Source organism: Thermobia domestica, chromosome 5, assembly GCF_964235325.1.
Source record: "Thermobia domestica chromosome 5, izTheDome1.hap1.1, whole genome shotgun sequence".
In the NCBI taxonomy this organism is placed as follows: domain Eukaryota; kingdom Metazoa; phylum Arthropoda; class Insecta; order Zygentoma; family Lepismatidae; genus Thermobia; species Thermobia domestica.
In genome coordinates this window covers 59,486,996-59,506,975 of record NC_137458.1, presented here as the reverse complement: position 1 = coordinate 59,506,975, position 19,980 = coordinate 59,486,996, and the positions used below count along the sequence as shown (strand labels likewise).

General features: G+C 37.5%; 1 protein-coding gene across 1 annotated transcript in view; it reads right to left on the bottom strand.

Annotated features, from left to right (window-relative positions):
* Positions 1-10,073, bottom strand: part of LOC145685101 (lipase member H-like) — an 81,790-nt gene extending 71,717 nt beyond the window's left edge. The window contains exon 1 of the mRNA XM_081757446.1: positions 9,921-10,073. Within this exon, the coding sequence (XP_081613572.1) occupies positions 9,921-10,073 (153 nt within the window). The remainder of the gene's footprint in view (positions 1-9,920) is intronic.
* Positions 10,074-19,980: the final 9,907 nt, after the last annotated feature.

Here is a 19,980-nt window from a genome sequence, read left to right as displayed (position 1 = left end):
ACTTTCTCATCGCGCAAGAATGGTTCAAACACAAGGTTATGGGAGTTGAGTGAGCAAATGTTTAAGAATTAAAAGGTAAATGCCATTAAGTAATAGATAAAATCTATATAAAACACCATTATGTAATAAATTCAGTCAATATTAAACTGAGTTGCAAGAGTTGATATGTAAAAATGGATTATGTTTCCAGAGCATGTGGTATGGAGTTGAAGGTTAAAGACAAGTGTTGCTGTAGCTGTAACTTCAGATTGCATGTGAATGCGCAAACAAAAATGGATATTTTGAAGAACAACTGTAGCGAAGCGAGCATCAACAATGAGAAGTGCATGTATAGAATTTGTTGAAAGTGTTGATGATTCGATCGTGTGGTTTCTGATTTTTCTAGTTGTAGTACAGGTATTGCGCAGCACACTTAATTATAGGTGAAATGGTCACTAGAACAAGTAAGACATCGTGGAGTTCGGTTATGATTGCTACATTAAGATGTGGTCCAGAGCTACAGCCACAAGTCGGGTTATTCAGACACTGAGGTGTAGGGTGTTGATAATATGTTTGGCATTGTTCACATAAGAGGCAGAGGAAATGGTGAACGAGATCATTCAACCATACGTGGACGATGGTAGGTGTAATTCCCATGCTGTAAGAGATCATCAATCGTGTCATTAGAATCAGCTTATAGGCGAACATGTAAGTTCGTTCTTTCTTATTCTTAATACGGACGGTCTTCTTAAATAAGTACTTCTCAAGATTGATCTTTGCTTCTATCTCTTCATTGCTATATTCCGGCAAAACATCTCAATTGACAGCAGCAAGCATTGGTAGACAGCGAGGAGGAGGGTGCGAATTTTTGTTACTACCAGAGAAGAGTTGGAGCTTAGCATTTGGGCCACATCTCATAGAATGCTTTGCTGCGCAGAGTAGTGCCAAACTGGGGATCGTATCTGCACTAATACCTTTTCATCTCATTTCGCTTCATCTCTATTCTTAATGGAACCCTCTTCTATTTTTGTTACGCATTGAATATGGGACTCCCACTGTCAGTAGAAACTTTTCTTCCGTCCTACGTACCGGTACTCTCTCCATCTTACAGAATATATACGGCTTTGGATCAAAAAGAAATCCTGCACAATCTAATGCTATTTTTCTCTTTTAAGTCTACCAGTTGATCAGGCAGCCTGGTACTATTCTCAGTTATAGGACTGGGAGAAAGATTTGAAGTATGTTGAGATAGCGATGGGAGAAGCTTAGTAAAATTCTGATAGTACTAGTGATGATACGCATGTAGCGAAGAATCGAAATGTTCAGGAATCTCACAAAAACTGAATAAAATAAACTATGGTTGAGCGCTGTTTTTACGTATCCGTAATCAAGCTGAATCTGATTTCACTTAAGTTTCTGACACGGGAGGGTCTCACAAGTTGTCGCTAAAATCTGATTGCCACATAGCACATCTGATAGAGCACCATGAGAAATGAACATTAGCAAAATTTAAGGTGCTATGGACCAGAAGGAAAGGAGCTACGGGGCTTCAAAATTTGAATATCCAAAAAATTATATCATGGAATTATGTACGTTTAAAGTAAATATCTTGAAAAGTGTTAAAGCAATCAAAACAAAACTTGCACAATATAATGAGAAGAAAATGCTCTAACTAAATCCATAACCAGCGTTGCCATAGATGAAGCAGTGTTGCCAACTCAGCATAAAAATATTTTATTTGAAACAGCACCATATACAAGTGTGCACAGATTTAAAATGCACTATTATCACTAAACATAACGGTGAAGTGTAATGGTACAGTGTTGCACACTATCGGAGCTACATGTACTGAAAATGTATAATAGAGAAGTCTGATATGTTACAACAAAGGGTAATAAAGGAATGAACTAGAGACAATTGAGGATTTTGCATTTTACTTCTGTAGCCCCGATGAATAAGCAGACAACTCGCGAAAACAAAATGATACACGCGAGGAAACACGTGTTTTTTTCTGTAAACTGGTTCTCGATTATCTTGTCAGTATTTGGGAGAGTAGTTTCTTGGTTTTTGTCTTTCGTGTTAAGTGACATTCTTTTACTTCCTCTCTTAAATATCATATGATTATACTTGCACACTGTAATATTACCATATTCACGTTGGAAATATAATTATTTTATTACTAGCTCGTTTCGTTTTTAGTCGGCTAGGATATCCGTGTGGTCTAGAAGGCTAGACAACCGAGATATTAGGTATCGCGGGTTCCAATCCCACCTCGGACATGTTTTTGTTGTACTTTTCACCTTACATTTCATTGAAATCTTTCCCTTTCATAGTGATTCGGATCCCTCTTTACACTCCTATATAGATTAGAAGCTGACACAGCAAAAATTGCATCACTCAATTTCGGTTTTCAAATGCATCAATATTTTGTGACACTGCTGACATTTTGCTATATTATACTATCTGTGTTATGCATTTAAACTAAATTCATAGTATGAGACCCAGATTCCTTTATTACCATCTGTTGCCACATATCAAACTTCTCCATTACACAATTTCAGCACACGTAGTTTTAAAAGCGTGCAACACTGTACCACTACACTTCACCGGTATGTTTAGTAATAATAGTGCATTTTAAATCTGTGCACAATTGTATATGGTTCTATTTCAAATAAAATATTTGTATGCTGTGTTGGCAACACTGCTTCACCTATGGCAACACTGTTTATGGTATTTGATAGGGCATTTTGTTCTCATTATATTATGCAACTTTTGTTTTAATTGCTTTAACAGTTTTTAAGATATTTACTTTAAACGTACATAATTCCATGATATAATTTTTTTGGATATTCAAATTTTGAAGCGCGCCGCGGTGGCTCAGTAGTAGAGCGTTCATCTCTGGTGCTTGGGGTCCCGGGTTCGATCCCAGCCCCCGCCAAGTGAACTTTGTGGTGGACAAACACCGTGTGCGTGGGTTTTCTCGGGGTTCTCCCGTTTCCTCCCACTTTCTTCATTCCACCATTTCATTAATTACTCATCATCACCGTCTCCTAACCGGCATAACCGCAGGACGTAAAACTCAAAGATTTCATTTTTTCAAATTTTGAAGCCCCCTAGCTCCTATCCTTCTGGTCCATAGCACCTTAAATTTTCTTAATGTTCATTTCTCATGATGCTCTATCAGATGTGCTATGTGGCTCATGTGTGCTTGTCTTTCCATTTTAAAGAAAACCATAACAACAATAAACTTGTCACTTATTTCTTTCAAGAACAGCTACATTAAATATTTAAATATGTGTTCATATTGCGTTCATGGTCTACTCACAAAGTAATTAACATTTTTAGAATTACAAATCCTTCTATTAGTTTTAAAACAATGGTTCAATCTTTTTTGCTGGGGAGTTATTGATTTTATTGGGAAGGCACTAAAGCAATTCTTCATTAGATTAATTGTGGTAAAAGTAAATTTTGTGTGGAAAAAGAAATTGTTGTTACCTGATACAATTACAGCGAAACCGCATAAGACTACAGTAAGCATATTGACAGTATTAGCAGCAAATTCTAAATCTTCTTTCCTGGGTATATAGGCTTCGTTTGAAGGTTAAGGTTGGAGAACAAATACATGAAAAAATTTGTCCCTATACCTAGCATGCTGCAGTGGTACAAAACGAGGAAGTAATCTAAAATAGCATATCATATATTAAATAGTAATGACTCTGGTAAATCTAATTGTAGCTCAAGCAAAAAAAAAAAAAAAATGTAATTTTCTGATACAGCAACAATTTCTTTCTTTCTATTCAATCATGAATGTAAAAGAATTCAACAAAATTGAAATTATAACACGGGATAATTTCCGCTACACCATCCGGTAAGTAATTCTATAGATAGTTATGAGAATTCTTATACATTTGTGGGAATATTAGTACAAAAACGTGTGAACACATAAGCGCAATTTTATACAACCGGAAGAAATGAATAGTAAGCAATTCACCACAATAGTCGGAGTTACACTAATAAGTTGAGGATAGATATTACGTTTTGAAAAAAAAAAAAACTGTGTTGTGTATAGTTCGTCTTGTCATGTGTTAGTTCGATATGGATAAAGGTATACAGAGAAGTTATCTACTGTATACCTTGACAACTTAGTAAATTGCCTTTATCACAATAGTATCAGTAGGTGTGGCCTATTCTTCGTCATTTCCTTCTTATTGTTGAACATAGTACGAGCAGAGTTATCATCCTTTTCCATACAAATTGAGTATGTTTGTTCTCCAATATTTCACCTACCCATGTCGGTCGCGGCGTCCCCCACATGGGACAAAAAATATGACTATATGATTCTTTCTTTACAACTTTAAAATCAGACGGGCAACATTGAAAACTGTTTACAGGTCATCCTCTATAAACAGTTTTCAATGTTACCAGCCTGATTTTAACCGTTTTAAGATATGGGTTTTTTAGGTGTTTTTGTTGACTTTCAATCAAGAAGATACCGTACATCATCATCCTTAATTATCGTAGGATTATGGTTCATACGTCGTTTTGTTCAGAATAGAGTAGGCTTTCAGACAGTACCACTCACATGTCCCTATCATGTACCTGAGGGGATTTTTTAAAGGGAAATCGGGATTTTTGATAAAAAAAACTTCTTCAAAGTTTGGTGCCCCCTGAGGCCCTCCGGGTCTGCGCACAAACCTGAAAAAATCTTGAAAAATACTACGTAGTGTACTAATGGGTCTAGCTCAAAACCCCCACAGCCAAAATCCCCACACTCAAGAAATGTCAAAACGCCCATACGATCGGTCATAACTCCCACACAAATGGACAAATCTCCCAAACGCACGAAGGTCAAAACCCCCACATCCAAAACTCCCACACTCAAGAAATGTCAAAACGCCCACACAATCGGTCATAACTCCCACACAATCGGACAAATCCCCCACACTCTGAAATGATCGTGATTGCACGTCTTTGTTGCGGCTCTTTATGACGCCCACTTTAGTGTTTTTGTCATTAGAAAACAGTGGAAGAAGAATAGTTGCAACATCAGTTTAAGTGGAATAAAAAAATGTTATTAAAAAGTACAAGGGCAAGACATACAACCAGGATCATTTCAGAGTGTGGGAGGTTTGTCCGATTGTGTGGGGGTTTTGTCCATTTATGTGAGGATTGTGACCGTTGCTATGTGTAGGAATTTTGTCCGTTTGTGTGGGAGTTATGAACGTTGGAGGTTATAACCGATTACCAGTGTGGGGGTTTTGGCTGTGGGAGTTATGACCGTTCGTGTATTTGGGAGATTTGTCCATTTGTGTGTGGCTTATGACCGTTTGTATGGGCATTTTGACATTTCTTGAGTGTGGGGGTTTTGGCTGTGGGAGTTTTGACCTGTTCCCGTACTAATTACTTGTGACAAAGTAGAATTTCCTGTCTTTATTCCTAAGGTTTAATAATTAGTTCTTAGGTCATTCCAACAATAAAACAAACATTTAGCAATTTTTATTTTTATTTATATATTTTAATTGAAGAAAAAATTTCTGATTGTAGACACATTTTTTTTTTCTCAAAATCTCATTTTCAAAGGAGACTTCTTCTATGCACACATGTAAGAATTTTTATCTTTAAAGTTTTCAACAAACTTCAACAGAGGTTAGTTGTTTAAAAGTAACCCACCGTGTCCTTCTCTCCGGCTTGAAATTATGCTATTATGAGATGTTGTAATTGCAACTACCAAAACTTGCTGGTGTAATGTTAAATAGGTAAAGAAAAGCCAAATCATCATTTTCATAAATTTCCCACGAAAAGTTATTTTCAGCACTGTACATTTCGTTCTAAATCATCACCACCTTAGAATGTGATGAAAGTTGGTGAAAAGCAGAAGCTTATGGAGTAAACAACATTTGCCAAGTTATAAGCTTCAGTGCCACGAGATAATGATTAGGTTAGTGTGTGCGATTCCACCTGCAGAGGTTTCACGGAAATAAGCAGCAAATGGATGAACAATGGCTTGTGCCTCGTCTTGCAAAGTGGATTAATTTTCCGCAAAGTCACATATAACAACAACTTCACCTACACTTAACCCATCTTTAGTGTCCTTCATATACCTTGTCTGTTGGGAAGCAATAAAAGCATGTGCCTGCAAGAGTGGTAATTTAGAAATAAATAGGTCAATAAATTCCATTAATTGCCTTCACTAATGTCTCAAGAGCACATGCATTATTGAAGTAACCCACTGTTTGAAGATAACATGTTCAATTGCATTCTGTTGTAGAACATTATCCGGAATGCTGAGCTCCGGATACCACCAGCACCAGCACTGGTAGCACCAGCTACATACTACATTATCACCACAGAAGAGAAAATGCAAAGAATAAAGCAACACCCTCTTCACTTGTAGGAGAGTACCATTTTGAAATGTGCAACATTTACTTGTTTCAAGGGGACTTATATCACACTTGAAAGATTCTTACATCATATCCACCCATTTAGTATGGCATTTTTATTGAAGTCTGCTAGGTTCATTACAGAGGTTGTTCAGTCTACATTTGGCCAATTTCGACTTACCTAAAAATTTAGAAGAATCCATGGCACCAGGTCCATAAGTGCTCGATAAGTTTTCTTTGATTCCTAACAATAGCCAGACAGCGTAATTTCCACTGTAATAGGCTTCTTTGAAGAACTGGGAGGGAATCTTGTCCCATTCCCTTTGCACAGCTTCCCAAAGTCCTTCCACAGTTGTCACACGCCGTTTCCCCAAAGCCCGCTTCAGTAATCCAAATCCACAATAGTCCATAAGACTTGCATCTGAAGATTTAACAGATACCTCATTGAAAGTTATCACCTGTATACCACTTGCCTCCTCCATCTCCCTGTAGGATGTGAGGGACGATCGTGAGGTATGTGATGAGGCCTTGACCATGTGTATGCGCACCAGATTGGCGTCGTTTCCGTACATTGTTGGAATCTCATGCTCGTAGATCGCTTCACAAAACCTGCTTAGTTTGGGTGGCATTTTGGTCACAGACCGGAAACCCACACACTTGGAAACAAATTTAACACAACACTCACAACAATGGTCCTGTTTTGTGCGTTATTGTCGTTCACGCGGAAAAACAATTCCGTTCCCAGGAAGCCACTGCACAGCACTGCAGAACGCCAAGAGCCAGGTCGGGTGAGTCCATTCTGCCGGGGAGGGGGAAGGAACGAAATTGGCCAAACGTAGGCTGAACAACCTCTGTACTTTATAACTCCTGTTCCCGTAGTCATCTCAAAATGAAATTTACACAAATGGACACCATGACACTACACAAGATGTGTTGTTTTGATGAAAATCAAAAATGTATTTTTTTTAGATATATGAGGTCAAAAGTTACACTGTGTGACCTTGACCCCCAAAAGTAACAGAAACGGTCTGCACCTAATTTTTCTTTATTGAAAGGGCATTCTTTCAGCTTTACAACAAACCCAGCATGACGTTTCTATCTAAATTAGGAACGAAGTTATGATTTATTTTCATTTAGCATGTTCGTGAAAAATTGCCCTTTTTGTCAGGTTGGTAACACGCTATCTCACAACTACTTTTCACTGGAGTTTCTAACTTGGCATATGTTGTTTACTTTTTAAGCTCTTGCTTTTCACTAACTTTCATCACAATCTAAGATGGTAAGGTTAAAAAGTCCTTTTTTCTGTGATGATTTGGCGTGGATTGACCCCACTATAGCGACCTGTAACCGTGTTTTTTTCTTATCTCGGGAACAATTTGCGATTTCAAATTGCTGTCAATTGTATTATGACTATAACGTCTATTGAAAACCTAGTTTTCGCTGTGATATAGGTTTGGGGTTTTACAGTTAATAAATAAAGCTTACTAGGAAGAAGTTCTACAAGAAATTTGAAAACTCACAAAAAGTAGTGCATACGAATTTGTACAGTTAGCTACTTTGTCGAAAACAATAGTAATCGCAGTAGCTGTTTTCAATGAGTTTATCTAAAACTCTACTTAAGAACGTCCAAACATGTTTGATGGGAAAAATAAAATGTTTCGTCCGACAAAGCTTCATGAAAAGGTCATTCAGCTTTTTACAACAAAATGTGAGAAGAAAAAAAAATCTCCCATGTTCCAACGGAAGCTCTATAATTTATTTTAATTTAAATTCATGATCAGTTCCCGACTGTATTGCATTATTTTTTTATGGAATGGAAAAAACTAACAATTTAATTATTTTTTAAAAATAATAAGTAGCAGTTTCATTATACGATACGAGGAGTAGTTTGAAAATGAAATGAAATTTTTGAGTTTTACGTCCCACGATTATGTCGGATAGGCTAAAGGAAACGGTGATGATGAGAAATGAATGAAATAGGGGAATGAAAAAAGCGGGAGGAAACGGGAGAACCTCGAGAAAACCCACGCACACGGCGTTTGTCCACCAGAAAGTTCACTTGGCCTGTTTTTTTATAGTGTGACAATTTCTAAATTAATATTGAAACCAAAAGCGCTTATAAGATCTCTACCACTTCTGGTTTTAGTAGTGAGATTAGAGTAGAGTTATATCCTTAGGATGCTTAACTGATCACAGAAAATTGTTTCTTGCTATCCACTGGCGTCTCTGGCATGTAAAATTTGGAGGGGACATCAAAGAAAGTGATTTAAATGGTACTAACTAGCTCAACTTGCTTATCTTCGATTCCATTTGTTACCTCTCTGCTTACCTTCACGGACCCCCTAAGGTATATCAAGAACTCTGGTATAATCGTTTCACAGCCTGAATATTATATTCCAAATAAATATAAATATTATTATTTATATGTTATTCTGTCGTTAATAAATAAATTAAATTAGAATAAAATATTGAATATTTTGTACTTCAAAATATTGGGGGACGCGTCTCCCTCGTCTCCCCGCCAGAGACGCCCATGTTGCTATTTATTACCATTTCTCCTGTATATCGACCAAAACATTAAAATCGGAAATAGTTGATTTCCGTTTTTTCTGGTTTGAATCGATTAAGAAAAGAAAAGAGAAACGCTTTTCACTATACCTTATTGTTTGTGCTCTATGTAGATGAATATTAAAAACCGGAAGTTATAATGGATTTATATCACTTCCGGTTGTAGTAAAGAGTTAAGTACGGACATGATGTGTATTCTTGAGTTGCTTAACCGATTGCAGAAAACCGCTTCCCGCTATCTAGTACCGTTTTTGCTCTATAGTGATCAACGTTAAAATCGGAAATGGTTGATTTCTACCACTACCGGTGGGTGGGTCACCCCATAAGCAAATTGGACTCCTAACTTTTGATCCCTACACACTGGTCATAATTGATGGTGATTCATCAAATATTTCTTGAAATTTTGCGTCTCCCGGACAGGAACACGGAAAAATAGAGTAAATACAGGAGGTTGCTAGCCTTATATCCGACCATTTTTGGCGAGTACTCATTTTAAAGATACCGCACCACCGGCACTGATTATGTTCTATTTGACTCATAGCATTGTGTACTATCACACAGCACCGTAGTTTCCATTGCAGCAAGCTCAGGTGCAGGACACGAATGGGAATTCTGTCCCACTTCTCCTTGCAAGCTTTACAGAGACCATTCAGGGTGAGCGGGCGGCGATGTTGTAGATGTCGTTATTCCGGCAATTACGTTTCAACAGTTCAAATGCACAAAAAATCGATTGGACTGGCATCTAGGCTCTTCATAGGAATGCCTTCAAACGGAATAACACGAATTCTTAGTTCCTATACCATGTGCTGATAAAAACCTAGTGATGTTGTGGTGGTATGACTCGAAGCCTTGTCCATATGGATCATCTCCTGGTTCGAATCTATTTCATACAATTATGGAATGGCTCTCCGATAGATAAGTGTCAGAAAGGGTTCTTGGAAGTATCTTGTATTCAGTTCATGTTTTTGTCCACCTTGCGTATCAGCAACTTACCCTCATATCTGAATCCCGTAAAACCATAAAACCACGAAGAAAACTTTCCCCGCACTGACAAACAAAGTTACTGTGCCCCTTGCCTTCAATATCACGGTATGTGATCGCCCGAACATCACTACCAGCAGTGAAATGGACATATAATTCATCCATTGTGACATCTTTTTTCCATTTGAAATCCACTTTCATACAGTTTCCTGCAGTTCATCTTACTTTCTCCAGTGTGACACGGTAGCAGGTGGTGTACACTAGAGTAGTTCGAAAAAACACAATTTCCGAAATTGTTTGCGGCTAGTGCTAAGTTTTAGCAAAATTGGCTTAGTAAGAAGTATGAAAAATGTTAACTCGATTGGTGAAAGTCTTGAGGTGCCGCATTGGACCTAAAGTTTGAGAAAAATTGAAAAAATGCACTTTTGGTTAAATTTTTTAAAAACAGAATTTTTTCTCTGGTGATGGCATTTTGCATGTTGGTTATCTCTAAATGATAAAAACAATGCTACAAATAATATTAATGGGCACTGTAGTGTCCCTGTAGGAATACCTAAGCTCGAAGGTTTTGCCGAAATTTACTTAACATAAACAAAGTGTATATATATATATATATATATATATATATATATATATATATATATATATATATATATATATATATATATATATATATATATATATATATTACGTTTCTCGTTCCGATGAAAATAAAGCGCATTCATTTTGACAATTCGTACGGTTTATAATCTTTGCCTACAGCTCTTCGCTATTTTGTTAAAAACTCATTTTTTTTTAAGAATAACCCAAAACTCACCACGAGGAGGTGGCTGTAGGTCGTGTTCCTCCCTTCCATCCATCCTTGCATAATTGCATATATTGGTTTACTATGCAATTTTCAACCAGTTGTTGTGTTTCTATTTAGTAGTTTTGTACTCTGCCCAGTGGAAAATCGTTTAATGTAGTCACGAGATTTAAGTATTTCCAAAACAAATCTATCGTGCCTTTTTTGCCTCACACATTGACACCTCCGTCAAAATTTTCACATGTTTTTCGACTGCTTGTGTATGAACAGGGAAACAAGTGATATCCTCTCCCGGATAAGATGCTGAGTTAATGTTAGCTTGTACTTGTTTCACACTTAAGTGTCGTGTCAATGGTGGTTCAGGCAATTGGCACTCAGAGCAGTCAATCATACTGACATAGTTGCTTGCGTCGACCACAATTTCCGGAACTATGAATTCTCGGATGGTATTAGGAGATGAAGATCGTGCTTTACGATTTCTCCTCCAACCAAGCATCCTCACCTTTGGGTCGTTATCAGAAATCATTATCAGAAGAAGGTTTTCCGGATTTGCAAATCAGGCGTTTCTCTTCAACACAGGATCGATTATTTTTCTGTATTTGTCGTCCATGCAGCGGAAAACAGATAAAAGAAACCACAGATGTTGGTCACCTTCAAAGCATGATGTTTTTTCCTGATTGAAGACCAAAGTGCAGCATAAACGTTCATAATGTACAGGACGAATAACAGCAACGTTTCAGACGGATTCTCCGTTGCAATGTACAGACATAGCAGTTCTCATCCACGTAGCATGCTGTAACTTCCCAGTATGCCTCTCAGCTAATTCGAAGTTGCTTTCGCCGGTTAAAACAACTTTACAGATACAGAGAAGATACTTTTGGTCGGAGGTGAGGTTCTCCTCTGTAAAGTCGGCAATCCAAGACACTCGCACAGGCTGAAACGGTTCCACCGCCATTTTCTCGCAGTTTTGTAGCGCCACTCTAATTGGTGCTGCACACGTAGTTGGTCCAACACTTTTTCCATCAATTTCTTCAACGATGTGTCTCAGTTTCAGTTTCATTTGGGCAGAAATCAGCGGTAAAACTTGAGGCAGCACCAACTTCATGTTTTTTCCTATAATTTAGACCTCTCTTCGTTACGACAAATCTGGTTTCGTCGATCTTTAGTTTCTCTTGTGTCTAAACTTCCAATAAGCATGATTCTTTGAGTGTGGTTTTCAATCAGGAAGGTATTTCCAAGGAAGGAAACAAATTCTTTTCTTCCAGAATTGCAATGAATAAGTGGATTGATACACTTACACTTTGTAATATCAAGCAAAGTAGTATTAGCCATCTCCTGAAAATCAGCCACCTTAGAAGCACTCGATGTCCTCTTCAGCGACTTTTGAAGCTGACGAATTTTTGAATGATAATCCAATATTCAAGCTGTGATTCTTGGTTCACTTAAGATAGCACCTTCGCAAATCGAAGTCTTGTATTCAAATCTGGATTACTTTCCGGGCAACTGATCTAGTTATTTCTTTGACAATGGATCCTTCTAAGCATTGAGCTCTTTTCTAATCTCCTTTAGGGATGCGCACGAGAGGAGTCGAGACAGAATTTTTCCGACAAAATTCGAGTCGAGACAAAAGCTCTTCCAATAGAGAAATATACATTTTTCGAGTCGAGACATCGCTTTTACAGCACATTTTCGAGACGAGACAGCCTCAAATCTTGTCTCGTGCGCATCCCTTTCTCCCACAAAAACGTGTTTTAAGACTGATGAAACTGTTGGCAACTGCACTTCATTACGTTCCTATGGTTTTTCAATTATGTCATGAATACTGTCACTACAACTCAAACTTGATTTCTTTTCCATTGTTTCACAATAATGACAAAATAACACAGTTTAACGCACGTTCTACGTCCGGACACTACAGCCAATATCATTTCACGAAATCAAGACACATTAGCGCACAACATTCAACGGAAGGGCGAGCTCTTTGCAAAGAACGCACTTTCCCTGATTTGAGTTAAAATATGTTGACTTCAAACTTTTAGTGAATGAAATACAATAGCAATAAGTAATACTTTCACAAGAGTACAATAGCGATTAATGTTAAAATTGTAAACGATGCTCTTCCAAATGTAACAAACTAATGAGAACCACACTATCATTGGCAGAACTTAAGCCGATATTAATTTATTGAAGCTTACACCTTGGGCGAGTCCACTTCAACAGGGAAATTGAAGTGATTCAGCCACCTACCCCGTAATTCAGAACCCGCAGCAGATTAGGTTTGCCCTTTGTGTTTTTCTTCTAATAACAGTTTCTTTAAAATCACATGGTGACGTAATTGTTAAAAAAAAAAAACATTATGCTAAAAGTGAAAAGTTGTTTAGATAAGTTATCATCCACTAGTTGAAAGCTAAGCCCTCTGGTCTGAGCAATGTAACGAATTATTGAATATTGATACGCCCACTTCAAAACAAATTATATTTTTTAATGTACTACAAAGCTCTTTGTTTCAATTAGGTCCGATGCGGCACCTCAAGACGTTCACCGATCGAGTTCAAATTTTGCACACCTCTCTTTAAGCCAATTTCGCCAAAACTTAGCACTAGCCGTAAGCCATTTTCGAAAAAAGTGTTTTTCGAATCATCCTAGTGTTTCCCCCCCTAAGCGCAATAATTCCATTACTTGGGGTCCAGGTCTTTTGCAGTTGTGAGAACGCCTAGACAGGTGCAACCCAACTTACATGTAACTTTTCTCCGCACTGACAGCAGTTGGTAGCACTGAGTCAAGTTTTATGCAAGTAAAATTGTGAGTAGATGACGCACGAAACATTTCTTCATTCTGAGATCAATCTCTCTGGTTCAGAGCGTGTTGTCCAACGAACACCATATGTTAATCTCACTATTGCTGTGTATGTATGTTTTTTTTCATTATATACTGTATATTCAAAGAAATAAAAACACTGACCACATATGAATCAGCAATTGCTTGAAAGTAGCTGAAAATATCAAATCTGGAAATACTTTGTAAATGATTGCCTCCATTGAGAGACCTTCCCCAATTCTCCTTATTCCAACATCTTTTTCTTTCTAGGGAAGAGGAGATCTTGTTTATCACACTGAGTATGCATTGAAATTGAAATTGAAACAGGAACACTTGAAAAAGTTTTAGCCTCGCCGGGATTCGAACCTGGGTGTACCGAACAGAAGTTCAATGTGCTAACCACTCACCTACCGCGCCACTTAACCTTCCACCAAAACTAATAACTAGTAAAATCGTTTCATGGAAAAATATAATCAAGGTACACAAATATAACAAAAACAAACAAATATAAACAAAATATAAATAAAAATGTAAATATGATAATATGAGCAACTTGTGCGAGTGTCTTAATGATTTACTCGAGATCTCCTTGTTTAACTAAAAAACAAGTTATATACACGTTGTTCAAGGAAGAAAGTGTCACGAAACGTTCTTCAAGTTGAGCCTACGTCATCGGCACAGCCATAACTTGTGGGGGGCAACTGCCCCCCAGCGAAGCTCCCAGCCATTCGAGGGGGCCCATTTTGAGACAACGAACATGAAATTAGGAATGAAGCATCAAATAGGGTCGCTACGTTACATAAACAAAACAGCACACAAAAGGTAAATAGAATAAAAATGAGTCGTGGACCCATTTGAGTAATATTTATTAGTATGCCTTTGAGATTTATCAATATTGTCCCTTTAATAATTTTGTCATGTATGGAATGGTCCCAGGGAGTAACTAACCGAACCGCAGACCTTGCCGGGAGGGCCCACGGGCTCCAGTGGACCCATAAAGATTAAGAGAAAGTTGGAAAGAGTGGACCCAATAATTAGAAATCAACTTTTTGTAGAGACCCAAATAAGCATATTAATGCTTGTCCCCAGAAAAGAATTGAGTTGATTTTGAGTTTATCCTTCTTAGTGAATTCAACTACATCTTCATGATAATCCTATCAATAATTAATCAACAAACCTTTTTTTTCTTTTTCAATATACATTCCTGCTCACTTATTGCGCCTCTGATCATATTCATCATTATATTCATCATTATTGTCGTATCGTTATAAATGGGAAATAATGTTTATGTAATTGGTATTGTAGTTATGTTATTCCTTGATTATTATTATTATTATTACAGTGAAACCTCTCTAGAGCGGACAGCTATGGGGAATCAAAAATTGTCCGCTGTAGAGAGGTGTCCGCCTTAAAGAGTTTTCAATATTTTCTTACGTAAATTAATAAATAGGGTAATATGCAATTAGAATTTTTTTTGCATGAATCATGTATTCACGAATATTACCAAAATGTTACTGTACCTGCATTATCCTTCGCCATTCAATACTTTATGTTCTAGGCACAACATGGAAATAATTTGTTGTAGTTCTCTGCGCTTTACATTTATCACTACTTAGTAGGTTTTCAGTATGTTGCTTTAATTTTTGGGTTAATTGCACTCCATTAGTGTCTTTTTTGGGATAATATGCGTACCGGCAGGCAAAAAATAACGAAAATTTCTTCCGCTTGGTTAGAGATTCCAGTGGGACAATAGAATAATGTGTCATCCCAAATGGCGGGCAACTGCCAATCACTTTTGTATCTAAAACAGATTGGGTGGGAGTGGAATGCAAGCAAAAAACATGAGAGTGTTGTTAATCGGAGAAGCTTCATCTGGGTTACTGAGCAGACAATTGAAGAGGCAAAATGTTGTCGCAATACTTCCTTGGTGACACATGTATGAATTACTAAAGATGAATTTTTACAGTACTTTTCAACTTGTTTCTAGAGAAAGTGTCCGTAGTACGGAGGTAAATAATAGCTATAAAACACAGAAAAGACTGTCCGTGTCCGTACTAGAGAGTGTCCGCTTTAGAGAGGTTTGCCAATATATTCTTTTTCTATTGCAATGTTTGGGGATTACAAAATATGTCCGATGCGGGAGGTGTCCGCTTTATAGAGGTGTCCGTTAGTAGAGGTTTCACTGTATTATTATTATTATTATTATTATTATTATTATTACTATTATTATTATTATTATTATTATTATTATTATTATTATTATTATTATTACCAAAATGGAAAATAAAGTAACATAGTCGAAGGTATTCATGGTAACAGAAAAGATATAGAGTATGTCAGATGTTTCTTAGGTTTACACATAAACGCAATAATATTATTACGTTTACGGATTTACAGATACAATTATCATTTTATGACAAGAAATGGAATATAAAGATTTGTTAGCTGATAAAAGTAATGCATTTTGTTTCGCCCTTCTTCTAAGTAGAAAGGTGACGTGATATCTTAAATAGGATCATTCTCGTGGCTAGCAATCCCTATTGTAAGTTCGATCACTATTAACAATTTATGCACAGCTACGAACAATTCTTTGGAACTCATTTTTGGCCTATACTACAGCAGTATGGATGTGTTTAGCCCTTATGTGTTCATCAATTCTTGTCCAAACACATTACTTGCCAGACAGTTCCGAAGGTTGATACAGATGACGTAATTTTCTGTTATTGGCGTTTCACCTGTAAAGGAAGTTGTCTCAACTCTTAGGCCCAGAGAAAATTTTCTATGTGGTGTCAAATCCAGAGGTGGAGTGAGTCAATGGGCCGTGGATCAACAGCATGGGGCCCACTGCGACTCATTATCCACCGTGACCCACTGCGACGCACCACTCACCGTGACCAACCACTCACTATGACGCACTCTTACCCACCGACCCTCTCTGCTCACTGCATTGTAGACAGCATCTTCTGACGCGACAAAACGCCAATGAACCACAAAATTACTCCCCAAAACATGTTAAATCGCCTATATGTGTGATTTGATTACATTAAGGTGAGTCTAAAAAAAAACTAAAAAAGTAACCGAAAAGTATCCCGGGGGAGGCTCGAACCACCAACCTTATGGTTAGTGGGCGGGTGTTTTTTCCGACTTCGACACAGAGGTGATGAAGGAGACGTCGCTTGTGAAGGGATAAATCCTTGAGATCTTGTAATTTGGTCAATCAGAGTGCTCTTTTAACCGTATATATGAGACGATAACTGTTTGGTTAAGATAAAATACGTTTGCCATGTAATTTTATAACAAAATGACACGTGCCTATTCACTTTATTTCATAGTTCTCCCATTTCTAATGATCGACGACAGTTGCCATCTAAATTCATACAATTATCGCACTGAAGATTTTTCACTTCATTTTGACCCCCGGAGCTCAGTTTAGGAACAATTCGTCAGAAAAAAATAATATATAATAATAACCGCATGCACATGATAGTTCGTGTTGGTCCCTTCGCGATTCTCCGTGACTAATCGAAGGAGCGCAGTGCATAACGAAGTCCTCGCTGCGACGCGGTGGTAACTTCAACGCCCCGACGCGAGATATCTGTTTCGACTCGACAAAACCCTGCCGGCAGTGGGACACAGGCGGCAATCCTTCGACTCGTCTCTATATTGACGATCGACTTTTACCCGTAAGTGGGCCACTAGGTGTTGGCGACGCTTGCGGCATGGGGTAGGTCCATTTTTATATAACCTTGCTGCTGAAAGGGACGTTAAACTCAAAATCAACTCAACTCAACTCAACAAAAATACAGTCCTTCGCATCATATATCCATATATGCTTACCATGCGCTTGCGCCCACCGAAATTTGGAACTATTCCATACTTTATGTTGTAAGTATGTGGAAATAGTTTGAAGAAGAGTTTTACCAAATACAGATCCTAAGAGAAAAGAAACTGCATTAATATACTTCTCTCTCTCTGTCACTCACTCACTCTCCTTTTCTCACCTTTCTAACGAACTTTTCCGAAGAAGTATTTATTGAATTTGCAGGTTGAAATTTAAACAGGTAAAAATAAACAAATAAAAATAATAAATACAAGGATAATAAGATTTCCAACTGTTAGGCTTTCCAACTCCGTTATGCATAAGATGGGAAATCTTATAGAGCAGCTATGTCGTCCGTCCGTCCGTTTATATCTGAGCCAAAGCTATAAAAGAGAAAAAGAAACGTTTTTTCATATATTGATTCAGCGTCCTAGAAATAGATTCTACCTCAGTGATCGCCAAGCCGTCGATCGCAAGCTACAAGTAGCTTACGGGGACATTTTTGACAGAGGGCGCGTTAACGACAGAGGGCGCGTTGGCAACAACTGTCATTATTTCTCCCAATGTAACTGCCATTGTCAGCCTCATCTCACAGTTGATTGCATACGCGTTTTGTGCATTTATCGTTTTTCGTCTGTATATTAGACATTTATCTAACTTGAATAGTTTGATTTCATTATTTACTAAAGATGTAAGTTTGTAGGCAATAAACAAATGTAAGATTTTTTAAAAAAAGAAAAGTTGGTAGTTTTCTTTGGTTGGTGGATAGCTCACAGTAGAACTTTACTCTAGCCCAGAAGCTTCATAACTGTTTCCACCACTGTTCTACCTTCTTCCTTAACTCTCTATTCGAAAGAAAAGTGGTGAAAATCGTAGAAATTAAGAACTGGGTTTTTGCAAGCTATTAGGTCTCAATATTATTTTTTATGGAGCAACAACTGTAAGAGGGAGTGAGAAATAGCTTTTCGATATGGCTTTATCGTTCCAAGAGTAAATTTCATCTCGACTTATTTTATCTTTCTATTCAAACCGGAAGTGGGACCGCGATAACTTAGTGGTACAGCCCTCAAGTCTGGTACGTGAGATCCCTGGGTTTTTATCCGGTCAACTTCGTGGTGGACAAAAACCGTGTGCATGGGTTTTGTTGTAGTTCTCTCGTTTCTTCTTACTTTTTTCTCTTTCATTCCACAGTTTCGTTCATTTTATGATCATCACCTCTCTCTTAGATTCCGAACGTAACCGTGGGATAAGTAAACTGCAAAATTAAACCGAAAGAGTTTACAGTGACGATCAACACTGATCATCATAGTGGGGAAACGGTAGCAGATGCTTAGAAGAAGATTCATGAAATGGATTTAGTACTGCATAAATATATTCCATCTCCGATTTTGTTCATCTACTGCAAACTGAAGTGGTGGTAATCTAATACCGCTTCTTGTTTCAATGTTACTCAAAGACCAAAACGGTGAAAGGCAGCAACTTTCTGATATGGCTTCAGGGTCCCAGGAACATTTCATATATTTTGTTTTATCCCTCTGTTACAAATGGAAGTTATTGTAGATCAACCACTTCCAGTTTCAGCGTTGAATTTGCCTAGTTAGGAAGCCTACCATAGTCACAATTTGAAACGAAACTTGGATTTGATGTCCTTGTGCTTTGAACACACCATTTCTTTCTCTCAATACTATAAAATCAACTTCCCCACTAGTGGAAGCAATAAAATTAGAACAACCAGAGTCATATCTATGTCTGCATTCTCTTTTGATTGATTCGACGGCCCCTGGTTTGATCCCCACCCACGCAAATTGTGGTGAACAACCTTGTGTTCCTAGGTTTTTTCCGGATCCTTCCGTTTCCTTTAACATTCTCATTCCACCAGTTACTTAATAATTCACTTTCATTAATTCATCCGTGGGACACAGTACCGTGGGACGTACGCCTAGAAATTTCATTTCATTTATAGAATCGATTGTCGGCAACACAAATTGTTTTCACTTCTTGGATGACTTGGATTCTTTCGTTGAATAAAGTGTGCGATTTAAGTAATTCCATATGTAAGACACATACAGTATATTGGATATATGAACATACAACGGCATATTAGAATTTAAGAATGTATTCAAAGTAAAATATCTCTGGAGGCTCCAAAGCAAGGGGATGATTTTTTTTGCGTGACGGAGTACGGGCAAAGCCAGTTTAATCGCTATTGTTGATGTGACTTCCCTGTTGCAGAACCCTAGACTCGCCACTGGGTATAATTTATGAACTCATTCCAGTGAATTGAAATGCAGCAGCTAGAGAATATCAAGTAAACGTCTTCCATACAGAGCAAAATATTACTCGAGAAAGAAACTGTTTGTAATTGATTTCATACAAGGTAATGTAAATTTCACAGCTGTTTTATTTAAGTTAAATCATGCATGAATCCTGCACATACAACTGCTACATCAGTTTTACTCTTAAGTTCCCTAATTTCTTTTACTCATGTTACTTTTTTATTTGCAGAAGAGGCATGTATTTCTTTCAAGTAAATGCCATGTATCCCTATTCGAGAGGACTGAATTCTTAAGAAAATTGAACTAGAATCAATATTCAATTTGAAATGGAAGATAATATTGAATTTGTGTAAA